The following is a 17,241-nucleotide window of genomic DNA, read 5'->3' on the forward strand; positions in this document are numbered from 1 at the left end:
CTGTAGGTTGCTCTGAGCCAATGATGACCTACAAAATAAGAGTCACAGTTATGGTAATGTGCAACAATTTGTGAACTACTTTTTGAAATAGCAAAACCTGTTTTGAGGACATCTGCATGTCCATCCTAATTGAATAGCTTTCCTTGCTTGAGCTTGCCAATTATTTCCACTTTTAGAAGGTGTGTTTGAGTAGGGTTCGAGAAATGTCTAAACTGTGTTGGATGCTGGGCCTCCTAACCATAATGGAGAGTGTAAGAGGTCATAAACCTTTCTGGTATTTTATTTTTGAGCTATTTCAGAGCTGGAGTACTCTAATGGACATAAACATATTGCTTCATCTTTGCTGCGGCAGGGTTCCTGTCTGCTTCCACGCTGAGGCTATATTTAATATTGACTTGTGTACTATATATGTAGTCTAGAAATGCAGGTAATTTAGGTCTGTTTTCTCCTAAATTAAGTGAAATCCACTGCATGTCAAAAACACCTCATGTTTGCGCGATCTGACTCTCTTCTAACTTATGCTAATCAATAACCGATAGAACTACAGCCGTGCCAGGATTTATCTTACAGAGTATTTCTTTGCATTGCATTACAGCGAACCACTTATTATTCCTGACTGTGGCTCAAGTGCGGCTTACATGAGATTCACTATTTCAATTATTATTTTTTGCCTTTAAGTTTACTGCTTTGAACTGTATGCCTTTCCTTTATTTCAAACAGGTCTGGATGCATACACCCATGGAGAAAAAAAAAGTGTGTAGAAGCGCTGCGTGACATCATGCAGAATTAGATATTGCGCAGTGAAGCAACCATGTCATTTTCAGCCCAGTGGGAAAGGAAACGCTTGCGTCAGTAAACAATGATGTGCACTTCATTTGCTGGTTTTGTATAAACACACATAGAAATATGGTTTCACTGCTCTTTTTTGGGTGAGGGCTTTATTTATAATTTTGGTCCTCAGATATATCAGACTGACAGAATTTTTTCACTCTCCAATTATGTCTAAGACAATATCCATCTTCACTAACTAATAAGCCCTTTATGGATTCAGTCTCTATCCGGGGAACACTGGGAACATACATTTTGAATTTGATTCCAGTCCATCAGAGGGCACCAGGCACATTCCCTGGAAGGGGAAGCTGCATAGCCACTGTGCCACCCTGTGAGCAAACTAATCCCCATACAGATTGACTCTGAAGATCTATTGGTTGACCTTTACCCACTATAGCACCTGAACTAACTGAACTAGCATTACTGCCTGCATCATCAAATTGTCTGCATCTGTCTACAAGCATGAATGTGCATCTGTTGCCACTTGTACACCTCAGTGAAGTCGATCCTTTGAGCATCCGTTGAAGAGTATGCAGCGAAATGAATGAGCTCTCTGCTGCACTCCAACATCAGCATGCGATTCAGTTATGAGTGTTTTTTCCCTCAATTTCTGTGCCTTTATCTCAGACACAAGTATCCTCAGTGTGTAAATAAATGCAGTCCCAACAACATCTTAATTAAAACTGTGTCTCATTCTTTCTTTGTAATTATGAATGAAAATGTAAATGGGACAATGTGCTTTTAATGGACTTTTTTCTGCAAGGTTGAAACTAAGAGATGATTTTAAACACACAATGGTGAAATTTCTATTCATTGTGGAAAATCGTGCTTGATTACACCTTGGACTCATGTTCAGTGATTGTAATATAGTTATTTCAGACCGATTTTAAACCTGTGGAAATGACATGATGGTTTATTTCAGTTATTTATTTATTTATTTTCCAAGAAGTTAGGCTTTCTTTATTTGAAGAAAGATTATGAGGAAATATATTGATGCTGTAATTTAATATTTCAAAGCCTGTAGCCACACTGTAATGTGCATACTGGCCATGAATTGTGTTGCTTATGACATGACTTTATCCGGTGAGAATTTCATAATATATAGTCTCCAGTTAATTATTTAGAAGATGAATGGGCAGGAAGTGTATTACTCACTGAAAGGGACACAGGCTAAGTGCATCCATGTCACAACATCCATGTCTTAAGTAAGGCTTAATGCATTCTTTCAAGATTAAGGTAAGGTTAATTTTTATGGTTAGGTGCCTGTATATACAATAGTTAAATCCAAATTATGTTGTAGTGTCTTACTCAGTATTTAAAAACTTATAAGAAATACACTATAAGACCAAAGGTTCCTCCATTCCAGTTATGGCAAACTATGTCTTATATACCCTCATTTGGGGATGAGTTTGTGCCCTTTAGTTCCAATGTAGTGAAATGCTACAGCATACAAAGACATCCTGGACAACAGTACGCTTCCAGTTTTAAAGAAGAACCACATATGGGTGGGATGGTCAGGTGTCCACAAGCTTTTGGCTATATAGTGTATCTTGTAGGCAAATCCAATTAATATTCCTCTTTATCGCTTTTTTTTTTTTTTTTTTTAAACAAGTATAAAATCATTATAAAAGACCTTGTGGACACCTTTCAGGCATTGTCTTGTTTTCAAGCATTTATTTTCCAGTTAAATTTTTAAGTGTGAAATAAGTAAACAAGGCTACAAAATAGTTTTAACTGGTTTATTTTGGTTATATAATAATCTCAGTGAGAAATATTAGACAACCTTTTTTTTATTCAAAATCTCTTTACTTGCGAAGTGTGTACATTCTCTTTTTTTAACTGCTGAAATTTAAGCTCATACTCAATTCACTTGTCTGTTGCTGTGTCAAAATAAAACAGGTTTCATGTTGCCATGTTGTTTTGCTCGAGTGTAAAACAATTCTGAAATTCAGAGCCTCGACTTGACAGCTAGTTCACTCATCTAGACCCGCAATATTTAGTTTCTCTGTTTGTCTGTTTGTCAATATGTTTTGTCTCATTCCTGGTTGTTGCGGCTGCTCTCAGCCCTGTCTTGCCATGTCTTTCATATTCATATGACTGGTTCATTCCTCAGATATATCCATCGCATGTCTAGTTCACGCTTTCTCACTGCAACACTGTAATTAATCAAAGTCTGAATAGTTTGGAATGTTTAAGACTGGGAGTAAGTTCAAACTTTGGTAAAGGCAACTTTTCTACAATTAAATCCATCTCGGACACAGAACACACTCCTGAGGGCTGAAATGACACATAAGAAGTACGATTTCGGCATTGTTTTGTGAGATGACCTTTCCGAATGTTTTCCTTTATCAGATTTGTGGAGGAAGAAAAGATTGTTCTGTGACCTTTCATCATTTCACTGTTTTGGTACCAGAGAAAGTTTTTGGTGAAACTTGAAGTAACTAAAAAGATGAGCTACCGGGTATACCCGAGTATTTAAATTATTTTACTTGGATGCTCTTGTTGAAGATGATGCTGTCAATTGTTTTTGCTAAATATGCCACGATCAAATGGTGCAGTGTGGAAATATTACAAATTTAAAATCAAGTGGGAACATTATGATGCAAAATGAATAAACGCAAATTGAACTCAAACCACTGTGTAAATGATTTGTAATTTAATCCACTTCTGCACAGTATTAGTGATAAGCCTCAGGACATATTTGTGTATGTGAAGTGAATTCTTGCTGTCCTAGTTAAAGCAGGAGCCTGTACTTCTGCTTCCATACTTTCACAACACCGCAGGCTGCACCCGAGGGCTATGGATGTGTGACCAATATGTCGAACTAAATAGGAATTTGTGTATTTAGCTGGACTACAATTTAGTTTAACCAGAATAAAGTTCATTGATGTTAACTCCAGACTACAGGGCTCGTAACAGCAGCTGTGACCTGTATTCTTCCCACCAGTTTGTGCACTCTGTTATTCCCTGTTCTCCCTGAGAGCCTCGTGTCTGTTCGAAGCAGGTGTAGGCAGCCTCTCTACTCTAGTGTTTCTCCTGTGTTTCATCACCATCACCGCTCGCCTCAGTCCTCCCTCTGTCAGCAATATACCACCATTTCACCGCTAGTCAAAACGGTTTGGTGTATAAAATGGAACACTTTCGGCATTCTGTTTATTTCTGTATTATTTTATAGAATGTAGTAGAAGTAAGCAAGATGTCTGTCTGTATTCCTATAACAAGCCCACTTACTCTTGCATGATTAAAAAAAATCCAGCTTGAGATAATAAAAAAGGTTTCCAGGTGGAAAAAAAGGCAGAAATTCTTCAAACTGGTAGACCATTATAATGTTATAGTAAAGAGGAGTTTCTAAATTACCGCTACTGATGCTACTATACACTTTCAAACATAGACGTACCAAACTGCTACCCTCAAGAATACATAATTAAAAAACTTTCATTTGCCTCCTTCATTTGTTAAAAGGAATATAGTGTTGCTTTCATATTTTTTTAGATTGCTCCAGGACTGATTTCATGTATTTATATATGAAATAAAAATAATGTTCAATGCAGGACATGTATGGCCATCGAGCTTCATTATCTATAACTTAATATCTTTTTGAGCAATATCTACTTTGATGATGAACAGTAAAGCTCAAAATGTCTTCTTTCCAAAGATATTTAAATTGTGTATGTAGCACATTATTATCAGGAACTGTTAAGATTTAAAGTTAGGTAGGGCATTTTCAGCTGGGAGTCCCAAAATCTGTGCTAAAAGCTAACAGGTTAAGAAACTTTATTTGACCTTTAGGATTACTGATTATACTTTTAAAGCTTTAGTAATACTATAATACTAGTACAAAAGCTTTAATATTAAGAAAATTACACAACCGTAAGGATATCTCTGGAAAGATCTTGAATATGTAGTCATTTATTTCAGTAATAAGGAGGTTAGAAAATCAATACTAGATGGTGAAAAGGGAGTGGACCAGTGTGAGAAGCGCAGACTGGTTACACCAAGCTGGATCTGTCAGCAGGGTCATGAGGAATTTTATTTATTTATTTTACCTAATTAATATATTTGACTTCACTTTCCCATATTCAAGAAGGCCTATGTTTAATTCAATCCCAGCACAGCAGTTTTGCTTCATGCTTGAGGCCTGTGATGAAACCCAGACTCAATCTGCTGACAATATTATTTGCTGCCTGGTTTTGTTCTGATCGTCAGAGTTTGGTGTATGACTCAATTTCTCATTGTCCTTGTATCATCGAGACACACACCTCAAACCAATGTAGGCGCGTCCAACATTTCCAAACCTGAGTATCATTTGCCATCTGCTGGCTGAAAGTCAGAGGCACTGCTTTCTGTCACAATCAGCACCTGCTGGAAAATACGAGAAGAAAACGTATTTCTGGATACAAGCATGCTACAAAAGCGGTCAGGGTTTTATATTGGTAGTACTATTTCTAGCATACTGTTTAGGAGTATTGCTGATCCTCTGCTTTCTCTTCAAGAATGAAAGCATTCAGAGTGATAAAAGGGGCTCAGATAATTACTCTGGATCCCTCACATCCACCCTTTTTGAACCTCTGCTGCCTTTCCGGAGCACCAGGAGAACCAGGCACAAGAAAAGTTCCTTAACCACAGTCTACCTACTTCATAAACAGTTAAATGCTTTATATGTTTATTTTCTATTTTGTTTGCAATGCTACTTATATAAATTATTTTATACACAAACACACACAAATGTTTACAATACCACTTTTTTTATAAGTTTTTTTGTGCAATGCCACTTTATATATATTTTTTTTACACACACACACACACACACACACACACACACACACATATATATATATATATATATATATATATATATATATATATATATATATATATATATATATATAAAATGTGCAATACCACTCTTTCTTTTTTTCTTTGTATTTTTATTCACATATCTTTATTTGTATTATCTCTGTCTTGTTGTCTGTGTACTGGAAGCTTCTTTCACCAACACAAGTTCCTTGTAAGTGCAAACATACTTAACAATAAAGCTCTTTCTGATTCTGATCGTGTTTAGTATTTGAATCGTGGGTGGTTGAACCAATCAGCAGCCGAGTTTCTTTCCGAGAGACTTCGGATTGGTTTCCCTGGGAGAAACGTCATCAAGAGTGCGACAGCGCGCCCCTTCTGAGACAGAACGTCATTAGTCACAGGGAATCCAATTATTTATAGTCGATTTTCTTCGCGAAATGGAGAAAGTACTTTGTGAACGACACGGTAAGTGACTAATGGTAGTTTAGGAGTCAAAATATAATATGAATAAAGTTTACACACACACACTCACTCTCACACACTTATATTAACTTAGCAAACACACAACTCCATTTTCAGGCACTATCTGCTTTCTGAAGACTGGTGTAAAGGAAGGACCGAACAAGGGGAAAAGTTTCTACGTGTGCACCGGGAGAGACGCGACCCCGTGTGATTTCACCCAGGCTACTGAGTGAGTCCTGTGAAATACAGGAATAATACACTGTACTACACCGCAGTGTGGGAAGTGATGTATAAATGGAATTTTTCTCTTTCCAATTCCCAGATTTCCACCTTCTCACTGTCTCCGTCATGAAGACGCCGCGGTTGAACTTCAGACGTTAATCCACAATGCAGCACAGGGCACTTACAGGTAACATGGTTCTGATGTGCACACTGCTTTAATCATCTGCTCCTCATTAATATCCTGACTTCTCACACATCTAGGCTGTTATATCGCTGTGTAGTAGGAAAGAAAGAGGGACAGAAGTGGTGTGGAAGTGTTCCATGGACTGAGGTAAAACATTATTCTTGATTTGTATTATTCTTTCTGTATGCTTTTCAATGCAAACCTGGGATGGAATAAACCAGTGGTGGATAAAGTACACAAACCATGTGCTTGCCTAAACGTAAAAGTGCTCACTTTGAACATTCACTTGAAAGTAGTCAAGTCATGAAGCTTTGTCATTTTAACCCTATATAGCTGACGCAGTAAACTGTGAAATGAGACGACGTTCCTCCAGATTCCTGGTGCTACATACAACAACATAAAGCTGCATAACAGAAAAACACAGAGCTATGGACTAAAATAAATGTCCTCACCACATAAATTGCAACCATGTGCAAACGGTGCAAGACAAGACAGTGCAAACAGACAATACAAGACCGTGCAGGACAAATACACAAAACACAAAATAGCACCACCAGTAGACCGACTGTGTATTATACAGTACAGTAGATGAACATAAAAGTATTTGCCTCTAAATGTACTTAAATATCCAAAGTACTATGATTTATTATGGCTATAATGTTCCTATTAACATTTTTGTCCCAAGACTCTTTGCTTAATTAACTCAGATTATTCGAAAATACTCTCAGCACAACAATTTATTAATTTATTAAGAGTCAAATACTGATTAATTTTTATTAAAATGATCACAAGCCCAAAACCTTTTAACTACTTTAAAAGAAATTGCACAAATTAGGCCACAGGTGTTGTTGCAAGTCAGAGTCAAGGAGTTTCTTTCATCATTTATTGCTGTCCAAATGTTCTGCTTGATGCTGAACTGTATGTTGGTGATAAGTAGATACCACCAAGCGCCAATCAAAACAAGTTCAAAACAGAGCGTGCTCTACCCTGATTGGTGGCTTGCTGCATGCATGATTAGTAAAATTTTCACTCATAACTAAAAAGGAACAGCTGATTTCACAAGATATTTGACTTTGAAATGTAGTGAAGCTGCTTAAGTACACTAACGAATTACATTTACTTTGTTACTGTCCACCCCTGGTATTAAACATGACCTAGGAGTGTATTGGATCAGCTTTAACACATTATATGTGAACATCTACTTTGTTTGTGCTGACACAACCGAGATCTTTTATGTAAAATACAGCTCAATATGCTTTAATAAATGTCACTATCACACTGCAGATATCTTGCATAATTTGGTATTAATGTTTGCAGAGAGCAGATTCAGTCTGTGGGAATGAATTTTAGCGCTCAGACTGTAATTTTGATCTTTAAAAAAAAAGCATTATGTTGTTCTACACAGTAGTCGAGAGACAGAATTCAATAGTAAGTTGTGAAGGTACGTGTTTACGTGTGTAAATAAAACGAGTATTATTTGTTTTTCACAGAAAAGCACTAAGAAGAATATTTTGTCTGAGAACAAAAAACAGCCTTCTGTTCTACCTCCTGTTAGAAATCCTTTCAAAGCCCCTGAAAAAGCAGACAAAAGCTTAGAGTGGAAAAAGATAAAAAAAGGAGAGACAGATAACAGAGAGGCAAAGACATTGGAAATGTCTGTAGAAAGTAAGAGCACTAAGAAAAACAGCGATGATGAAACGCACAAAAAGGAAGCAGAGAAAGAACCCGACAGCAAAAGAAACTCAAACGCCGCGCACACCGGGGAAGGAAAAGCGACGAGTTCTGCGCATTCTGAATCCTGGAGAGACAAAAAACTTCCTCCTGGAATAAAGATAAAGAAGCGCTCATCAGATGAGGACAAGAAATTGCACAGCAGTAGTGAGATGACGGCAAAAGCAGCAGAAGCTACTGAGGGTTCTCATAGTAGCAGTAAGTCTGAAAGTGTTGATAAACAGCAAACTGAGAAAGAGACTAAATCACAGAGCCCTCAAATCCGTGACAAGCAAGAAAGGACAGATCCACAGCAGAAATCTGATGGACAAGGTTCTAAATTAACATCTAGGAAGACGTCTACATCAAATGCAGAACTTCAACCTGCCAATGTTTCTAAAAATACTCCAACAAATATCGAAGAGAGTCATTCGAGCCCAGGATCAACATCAGACGGTGGTGTTTCAAGTCCACTTCAGCCTGTAGTAAACACTGCCCAAGTGAAAACTGTAAAATCACCCTTCGGGGACTGGAGCGATGACGATGACGTCCAGCTGGTGTCGGTTCAGCCAGGCTCTCAGCAGACTTCTTCAGTTCCAGCTGCACCTTTGCAAAAACCCCTTACCTCCTACCCAGGCTTCCAGCTTATTTCGAAGGGTAAAAGTGAAGAGGAAGACCCGAGAGCACTCCACAACCAGATTACAACCCAGCTTAAACAAAAGAAGGTACTGCTACTGTGTTTTATGTGACAAACTGAGATTACTGATTTATTTCAAAGGTTTTCTAATATAACGTAATTATCTTTCCATTTCCTCTTTATCTGTATGTATGTCTAGGCCACTCTGTCATTGGTTAATGTGTCTGCTTTGCCTGATAAAGGAGAGAGGCTGAAGAGCCAAGTGAAGCAGCTAGAAGATGCTCTGGAGACTTTAAGTCTGACCAGCATTACTCCTACTGGTGAGAATACTGACTTGTAATGGAATTTACATTTGTTTCTGTACAGGAAGATTCACAAATGGATCAGTTATTTTGCCTGATTACCTTCAAAAGCATCAGAGTCTCCTCAATAAACATTTCCACTAGGACCAATAATGTAGCTTATGTTACTGCTGTGCCTTTTTACATTTCAAAGTCAAATATCTTTGTCAACTACACTTTGCGAAACCAGTTGTTCCTTTTTATTTATGAGTAGATAAAAAAACTTTTAATAGTGAATTTTGGTCATCGAGGATGTACTTTGGCTTTATGTAAGAGGGAGTAAGAGAGAATGCTGCGAGAAACGCTCAGAGATTCGGATTCGCGGGACAGAAAAGTCTGCGCGTGAGAGAGAGGGAGAGATGTATGAAAGTATGTAGTAGTAATGTGGCTATAATACTATAATAAATCATAGTACTTTGGATACTGAAGTACATTTGAAGGCAAAAACATTTTACTTGTGAAATTTTAACAGGAGAACTTTTACTGGAGTAATATTTAACTTAACGTATTTTTTTACTTCAACTCAACTACATGGTTTGTGTACTTCCTCCACCATTGTGCTTTTAAGACTTCCAGTTTGTGTTTCAGTGGGTGGTCGGACTTGAAAAGGTAACGGTTTCATTTCAGGTGTAGTGTGAAACATCAAGATTATTCTGTCTAGCCACTTTTTCTTACTTCCAAACAATTAAATGATTATAGATATATGATGATTTGCATAAACACATTGTATAATCTGTTTCCAGGGTCTCAAGATGAGGACAGTGAATCCCAGCCGAATCCCAAACCCAATCATTCCAATCCTTTTAACCGTGCAGGGGGCACTATTCTCCTGGCACAGGCTCCAGCCCATTTTCAGCCAAACTCCACTAGTGGCTCACTGGGACTGCAGCTCAGTCAGGGCTTCTCACAGATTTATGGAGGTAATTCAGCTTAATCCTCTGAAACAGGCATGTACCGTACTGTTCTATAGCTGTTGATTGAAATATGCTCTGTTTGTCTGCAGTGAATCCTCAAAACCAGGGGTTCTATGGTGGAAGGATGACGGAGGACAGATTGTTTGCTGTGCGCAATGCCACAACAGAGGTGATTGACCACCTCCACCACTCACTGGAGTCATGCCCTTCCACAGACACGGAGGCACAGGATCCTAGAGGACTGAAGGTCAGAAACACTACTTAATAACTGCGAATGTTTGTGTTCATTTTCTTTACATGAAAGATGAAGAGAAGTTGATTATGGTAAATGTAATTGCACTTTTAGACATGATATTAGTCAGAAATTGATCTTTTTACCTTTTAGGTCACGTTATTGCCTCATCAGAGAAAAGCCCTGGCCTGGCTGCTATGGAGAGAAACCCAAAAACCCTGTGGGGGAATTCTAGGTAAAATGTCATTTCTCTTTTAAATTGAATATATAAAGTGATATGATTGGATTGAGCCTGACATTTAATTGGACCATGTGCCAGGGCTAAAGCAGAATTAATAGATACATCAATAATAAAAAGAAAATGTCAGAACATGAAAGCCATTAGGTCTCCAAATGAAAGCTGTAATCACTTTCTTCATGTATCTCTTCATCTGTATGTAACCAAGTTCTTTACGAGTCAAATAAATAGTTGGGTAAAAAAAAATTGTCATACACAGCGTATAAGTTTACTTTGGAGCTGAATATGAATGAGTTGTTTTCCTGGCAATGCTGTGCTTATGAATTTATCAGTTATATTATTGAAATGTTCACACGAACCTCGTCAGACTCGAGTTGTTGTCTCTTAGATATATTTTCCTCTTTTCCCCACAATGCGTTTGCCATTAATGCAGCGGACGACATGGGTCTGGGGAAAACCCTCACAATGATCGCTCTCATTCTCTGCCAAAAGAAGAAGGAAGAGAAAGACACTCAACTGGAGGGATGGCTTTCCAAAACTGGTAAGAACTCCTGCAGTGTTGCTGGAAATTGCATGCCTGGCTTATACAGTTATCGTGGATAGGTGTGGATGGCGAGAGGGGGTCGGGGGTCTGATAAGTCAGTGCTTACCTATTATTCTCAGGCTGGGAGTGTACGCATTTTCTGCAATATATTGTTCTACAATATAGGCTTCCGTATTGAAAGTATATGTTCTGCCTAGACTCGGCTTTGGTGGCATCCCAGGGAACACTGATCATCTGTCCTGCTTCTCTTCTGCATCACTGGAAGAAAGAGATAGAGAGACACGTGAAGAACAGTCGCCTGAGTGTGTATCTCCACCATGGGCCTAACAGACAAAGAAGTGCAAGCATGTAATTTTTTCCCTCCAAGCAGTTCTGCTGATTCTTTCTGTTTATTCACATTGATTTTTGGCTGTATGCCTTGCTGGTACTCCTATTATTTATTTATTTATTTTTGCACGACTTACATATTCGTGTGTTTTTTTTTAAAAGCCTTTTTTTTTTTTTCGACTGATTTGTGTTCTTAGTGAACCAGTATCTAGGTGTATTTATTGAAATAGAGCCTGTTAAAGCACTTTTGTAAATCTGCCAAATGTCATACATGTGAATACTCTTTCCACTAGTTTGGCTGAACATGATGTGGTGATCACCACATACAGCCTGGTTTCTAAAGAGATCCCAGTTCAGAAAGAGGATGCTGAAAAGCCCAGCCAGGACTCCGAACCTGTGGTAAGAAATTCGCAATGCAGGAAGTATAGAAATGATGTATGTATGATTTCTAACAAACGAACACACCCTCACAGCAATACGATGTTGTGAGTCTCTGTGTGAGCAAGATGTAGTCATATTTAAATAAGCTTTGTTTAGTTTAACCAAATACAGACAGCTGGCTTGCGTAAAATCGTTTTAATCTTACTTAAAAATACTGTGGTTTGGTGGGTACAGTCAGTGTCATCTAAATGCCATATTTCTGTTAGAGTAAAATTTTTATTTTCTCCAAATCTGGCAGACAATTTAGAAATAAAGAGTCCTGAAAGTAGCATGAAAGGTTTTCTTAGGAAAATCAGTTGTTATTTGCCTGTGTCTTTGGTTTGATTAAAACAGAATAGTTTTGATGAGCTCCCAGTGTGGCATATATTAAATTTTTGGTTCTAAATATATATGCCTGGGTTTGTAGAGTAATACAAATTTGCTCACACGCTCTTTCTGTGGCTAGGGGTCTGAGCTTCCTCCTCTCCTGCGTGTAGCCTGGGCTCGTGTGGTTCTCGATGAAGCCCACAACATCAAGAACCCTAAAGTGCAGACCTCCATGGCTGTGTGTAAGCTGCGGGCCAAAGCACGCTGGGCCGTCACTGGCACCCCCATTCAAAACAACCTGCTGGATATGTACTCCCTGCTGAAGTATAACTCTCTTCTGTATTATTGTTTTCAAGCATTTCATACTTTGTTTCATTACTAATACAATTGGATATGTTTTTAAATGCATTGTAGATTTTTGAGGTGCTCTCCTTTCGATGAATACAAGCTGTGGAAAGCTCAGGTGGACAACGGCTCTAAGCGAGGAGGCGAGAGGCTCAACATTCTCACCAGGTCCCTACTGCTGCGCAGAACCAAAGACCAGCAAGACTCGACAGGCAAGCCTCTGGTGTGTATTCCAGCATATTCAAGTCCCAGCTGTTTGAACAGCATCAAGCGCCAAGTAAACTTACTGTACTTGAGTGGAAGTTCTCAATCCAGATTTAGTTCCTCTTGGTGGTGTTGTAACAACTTTTCTGGTAAGGCTTTCCCCTAGATGTGGAGTGACTATGGGGATTTGCCTTTTCAGTCACAAGGGCATATGTTCATCCCAGTGGTGTTCATTAGGGTTAAGGTCAGGGCTCTGTGCTGGCTACTCAATGGTTTCCTCTCCAACCATGGTAAACTGTTGTTATGGAGCTTACGTTGTGCACAGAGCCTTTAAGTTCTAGAGAAGCCCACAACATCAAGAACTCTAAACTGTAGAAGCCTGTGGCTGTGTGCCTGTGAGCTTTCAACTTTTTTTGGCCATGACTTGTGCCCATGTAGACTATATTGGCAAAAGTTTGCGGACACCCGGCGTTTTTGAGCATCGCATTCCTCGTTTAGTCCCAATTTGCTCTTATAATATCCTCCACTCTTCTGGGAAGATGTATTACTAGATTCTGGAGTGTGCGTGTGGAGATTTGTGCTCATCCGCAACAAGGGTATCCGTGAAGTCATTTACTAGTGTAGGGTATGGAGGCCTGGGGTGTAGTCATGTTTCAATTCATCCCAAAGGGTGTTCAGTAGGGTTCGGGGTCTGAACTCTATAGCACTGAAGATCTTCCACTCCAGCCCATGTAAAGCATATCTTCATAGAACTTGCTTTGTGCACAGGGACATTGCCATGGGACACGTTTGGGGGCTCCTATTTTTAAACGCACGATGATGCCAAATGATAAACTCCCGAGAGAAATAGTTGTGAAAGGAACAAGGAAGACCGTGAACAATGACTTTTTTGGTAGGCTACTGTTTAGATACAAGTCGTGTAACAGACAGTCTTTTGTTAAAGCCTGTGTAAAGTTCATTTGTTTCAATGTAGGCTTATAGACAGGTAGGCTTATAGACAGGTGCGGCTTATTTATGTTTAAAATACTAATGTTTGTCAAATTCAGTGGGTGCGACTTATATTTGGGTGCGCTTAATAGTCCGGAAATTACGGTAAATGCCAAATGTTATTATACCGCATCCCTCCTTTACAGTTGTGTGCCTCCAGCTCTGTGGTAACAGTTTGGAGAAGAATCACATAGGACAGGAAAATTCAGGTGTCCCAATACTTTTGTCCATATAGTGTTTGTACCTGTCAGCTAATAGTTCACCTATCAGCAAGGTCTAAAGCCTCTCTTTGTTCTGCTGTGGTAGGTGTCTCTGCCTGAGCGATGCTGTAAAGTTCACAGGGTGAAATTGTCAGAGGATGAGCAGTCTGTTTACGATGTGGTGTTCGCACAGTCCAGGTACGGTTGAACACAGTATAAAACTCCCTCTCTTTAAAGCCACACACTACACTGAATATAACATTAAACTGAGTTCCTCCTCAGGTCCACCCTCCAGTCATATCTCAAGAGGCACGAGGGAGGAGACAGAAAACAAGGAGATGGCAGCAATCCCTTTGATAAAGGTTTGGAGAATTTTTGCATTTTTATTTTGGCAGCAGTGATGAAGATTCTGAAGGTCCTGTCCATTTATGAGCGTCTTATGCGTGTTTCAGTTGCACAGGAGTTTGGAATGTCCCAGCAGGATTCGCTGTCCTCTTCTCAGCAACCTAAGGTTTCCAGCACCATCCACATCCTGTCCCTGTTGCTGCGCCTCCGGCAATGCTGCTGCCACCTGTCCCTGCTGAAGAAGGTCACATTCTCATACACACACACACACCGTATATACACTTTATGATTTATAATTAGTCTTAGCAATTATTTTGTGTGTTTATTGGGCAGACACTGGACCAGTCGGAGCTTCAGGGAGATGGGGTTGCTCTGTCTCTGGAGGAGCAGCTGTGTGGCCTGTCTTTGTCCGAATCCTCTGACTCCAACCACAAAGACACTGTTTCCCTCAACGGGAGCCGGTTCCGCTCTGAGATTTTTGAGGTGTGTCGAGAGAGCACCAAGGTGAGGCCTTCTTTTTTTTATTTTATTTATTTTTTTTTTTTTTTCCGATTCTGACATAACACATAAAAATTTTTCCCAAAGATGACGGATGAATATATTTTATATTGCGCGATATTCCTTGCTGTGTAGATTTCAGCCATCCTCACAGAATTAAAAGAAATCCGGACGAAAAAGCAGAAAAGGTACCTGTTTTTTCCCCTCATAATTAATAGATAATGAGCACATTGCGTTCCTATTATGGGTTGTCTAGCTAGAGGAATGTAAGACAAACTGGTGTGTGTGTTGCCAGTGTGATTGTGTCCCAGTGGACAAGTATGCTGCACATTGTAGCTGTTCATCTGAAGAACCTGGGTCTGCAGTTCAGTGTCATCGATGGTACAGTGAATCCGAAGCGACGTATGGACCTGGTGGAGGAGTTTAACACTAACCCTAAAGGACCTCAGGTGCTTTTTTTTTTTTTTTTTTTTTTTTTTTTTTTTTTTTTGTATATTGCAGCAATAACGTCATTTCTGTCTGATGAGTGTTCTCTACTGAGGTCATTAGAGTCTTTGCAGCAGACCAGAGCTTTTAACTGTTCAAAGAAAATGACATTTTACACAATTTACTTTACCCAAGCTGATTTTTAATACTAAACAAGCTTTAAGCGTGTAAATGAAGAGTATTATCTAAAACAATGGGTTCTGCAGGTAATGCTCGTGTCTTTATGTGCTGGAGGAGTGGGTATCAATCTGACTGGTGGGAATCATCTGTTCCTCATAGACATGCACTGGTAAGACCTTCTACAAGTCTCTTCACGTTAACATATTATGCTACAGTGATGTTTTCTTTTGTCAGATGATTCAGTTTCTATAATAGCATGGCTCTGAATGTAGCTCCAGCTTGAAATCATAGCTAAAACGACGATTTCCACAGGACGTATATAACAAAATTATAGTAAATAATTTAGACTGTGCTGTTATTTTATCCAATAAATTATTAACTTGAGAGAGAAACAAACAAAAAGAGGTTGATAAGGGAAAAGGGAAGTGTGCTGTCAGGAACTTACTTGCTGTTATTGCAAAATAATCCCCCTCAGGGTAGTAACAGTAACTCCGCTTTGCGTCCTCGTCATTGATTAGTGTTCAGATGCGGTGTGTCCTGTTGTGTTTAATTTCTTAAATGGTTTGTCCAGTGGGTAGGTGAAGAGTAAAGAGTATCTCATGCAATGGATTTCTTGACAGCATAAATTTCACTAAGTGTGCAATTTGTTGTCCATTAGCGCTTTTTTAACTCCCCTATTCCATTAAAGTGTTGTAATTACAGGCTAGTAGGGCCAGAAGAAATATATGTTGGTGTCTTAAAGAACTTTTAATTACTAAGTACAAACAGGTTTTAGGAAGCAGCTAGTTTTTTTTATTTATTATTACACAGGAACCCTGCTCTGGAGGACCAGGCCTGTGACAGGATCTACAGAGTGGGACAATGTCGTGATGTCACCATTCATAGGTGAGTCTTATACTTCTCTATTGGGTGTTTGTTTATTTTTTTTCCTCAGAGCAGGAATTTTCATTATGTTAGTCAAGCAGAACAACAGATTTTATTGCCATAAGTCTTTTTATGTGTTTGTTTCACAGGTTTGTGTGCGAGGGCACGGTAGAAGATAAGATTTCCTCTCTGCAAGAGAAAAAGAAGGAGCTGGCCCAAAAAGTCCTGTCTGGAACTGGGTCCTCTTTCACAAAGCTCTCATTAGCAGATCTTAGGATTATCTTTGGTGTGTAAAACACGACAGGAATACGTTCACCAAGTCGGCCCTGTCAGACTGCTGTGTTATGTCTCGCACTTTTATCAATACCTTATCCATGTCGACTTTCTGAATACCAGTTTCTGATCTGTATCTTGTTCTGTTTTGTTTTGAAAGTTAAATAAATATATCCAAACTGAAGGACCATGTGGACACCTGACTCTCTTCATGTAAAGCTTTAGATTGTGATTTATATTTAAGATACAAGAACTTTTACTTCTGAATATTCTGAAGGTGTAGTTAATTATTATTATGGTTTGCAGTAGATTGCAGGGTAGATGTTTATGTTCAAATGAAACCCTGACAATTGATTGATTGGGAAAATTTGGAAACAAAAGAGCTTAATCAAAGCATAACGTTATTACGTAAATAAATCCTACTTAACCAAGAAAATATTTGTATTTTAATTTGATACGGTAAATTATTCTAATGCCTTTCAAAGTAAATATGTAATAAAGTATAAATTAATTTCAGAATTTAATTTGGCTAAAGCAGTTTAGAACCATTGTTCTTTTTGAAATTTTAAAGCAATTTAATGTGCTGTGTGTGTGTGTGTATATATCTCTTACACCCAGCCATTAATCCAGTGCCGGTTCCAAGCCAGGATGAATAGGAAGGGTTGCGTTAAGAAGGGCATCTAGCGTAAAATGTGCCAAATCAAATATGTGGATCACGATCACGAATAAGAAT

General features: G+C 38.8%; 1 protein-coding gene and 1 long non-coding RNA gene across 2 annotated transcripts; one reads left to right on the forward strand and one right to left on the reverse strand.

The window, feature by feature from the left end:
• Positions 1-4,724: 4,724 nt before the first annotated feature.
• On the reverse strand, positions 4,725-5,459 carry LOC124383325. Its single transcript, XR_006925261.1, has 2 exons — positions 5,286-5,459; positions 4,725-5,193 (listed from the first exon to the last, which is right to left on the reverse strand). It is a non-coding gene; the product is annotated as an uncharacterized LOC124383325 (long non-coding RNA).
• Positions 5,460-5,958: 499 nt separating this feature from the next.
• On the forward strand, positions 5,959-16,692 carry ttf2 (transcription termination factor, RNA polymerase II). The gene is made up of 23 exons (XM_046845869.1): positions 5,959-6,093; positions 6,208-6,319; positions 6,413-6,499; positions 6,574-6,643; positions 7,987-8,931; positions 9,043-9,163; positions 9,928-10,104; positions 10,188-10,345; positions 10,484-10,565; positions 11,002-11,109; positions 11,310-11,460; positions 11,733-11,838; positions 12,326-12,510; positions 12,601-12,754; positions 14,029-14,120; positions 14,205-14,284; positions 14,375-14,511; positions 14,601-14,771; positions 14,901-14,953; positions 15,061-15,214; positions 15,458-15,540; positions 16,182-16,256; positions 16,385-16,692. Exons 1-23 carry the CDS (start codon positions 6,066-6,068, stop codon positions 16,527-16,529), a joined length of 3,474 nt encoding a protein of 1,157 aa, XP_046701825.1. The 5' UTR covers positions 5,959-6,065; the 3' UTR covers positions 16,530-16,692.
• Positions 16,693-17,241: the final 549 nt, after the last annotated feature.

The sequence above is a fragment of the Silurus meridionalis genome, chromosome 3 (assembly GCF_014805685.1).
Source record: "Silurus meridionalis isolate SWU-2019-XX chromosome 3, ASM1480568v1, whole genome shotgun sequence".
NCBI lineage: Eukaryota > Metazoa > Chordata > Actinopteri > Siluriformes > Siluridae > Silurus > Silurus meridionalis.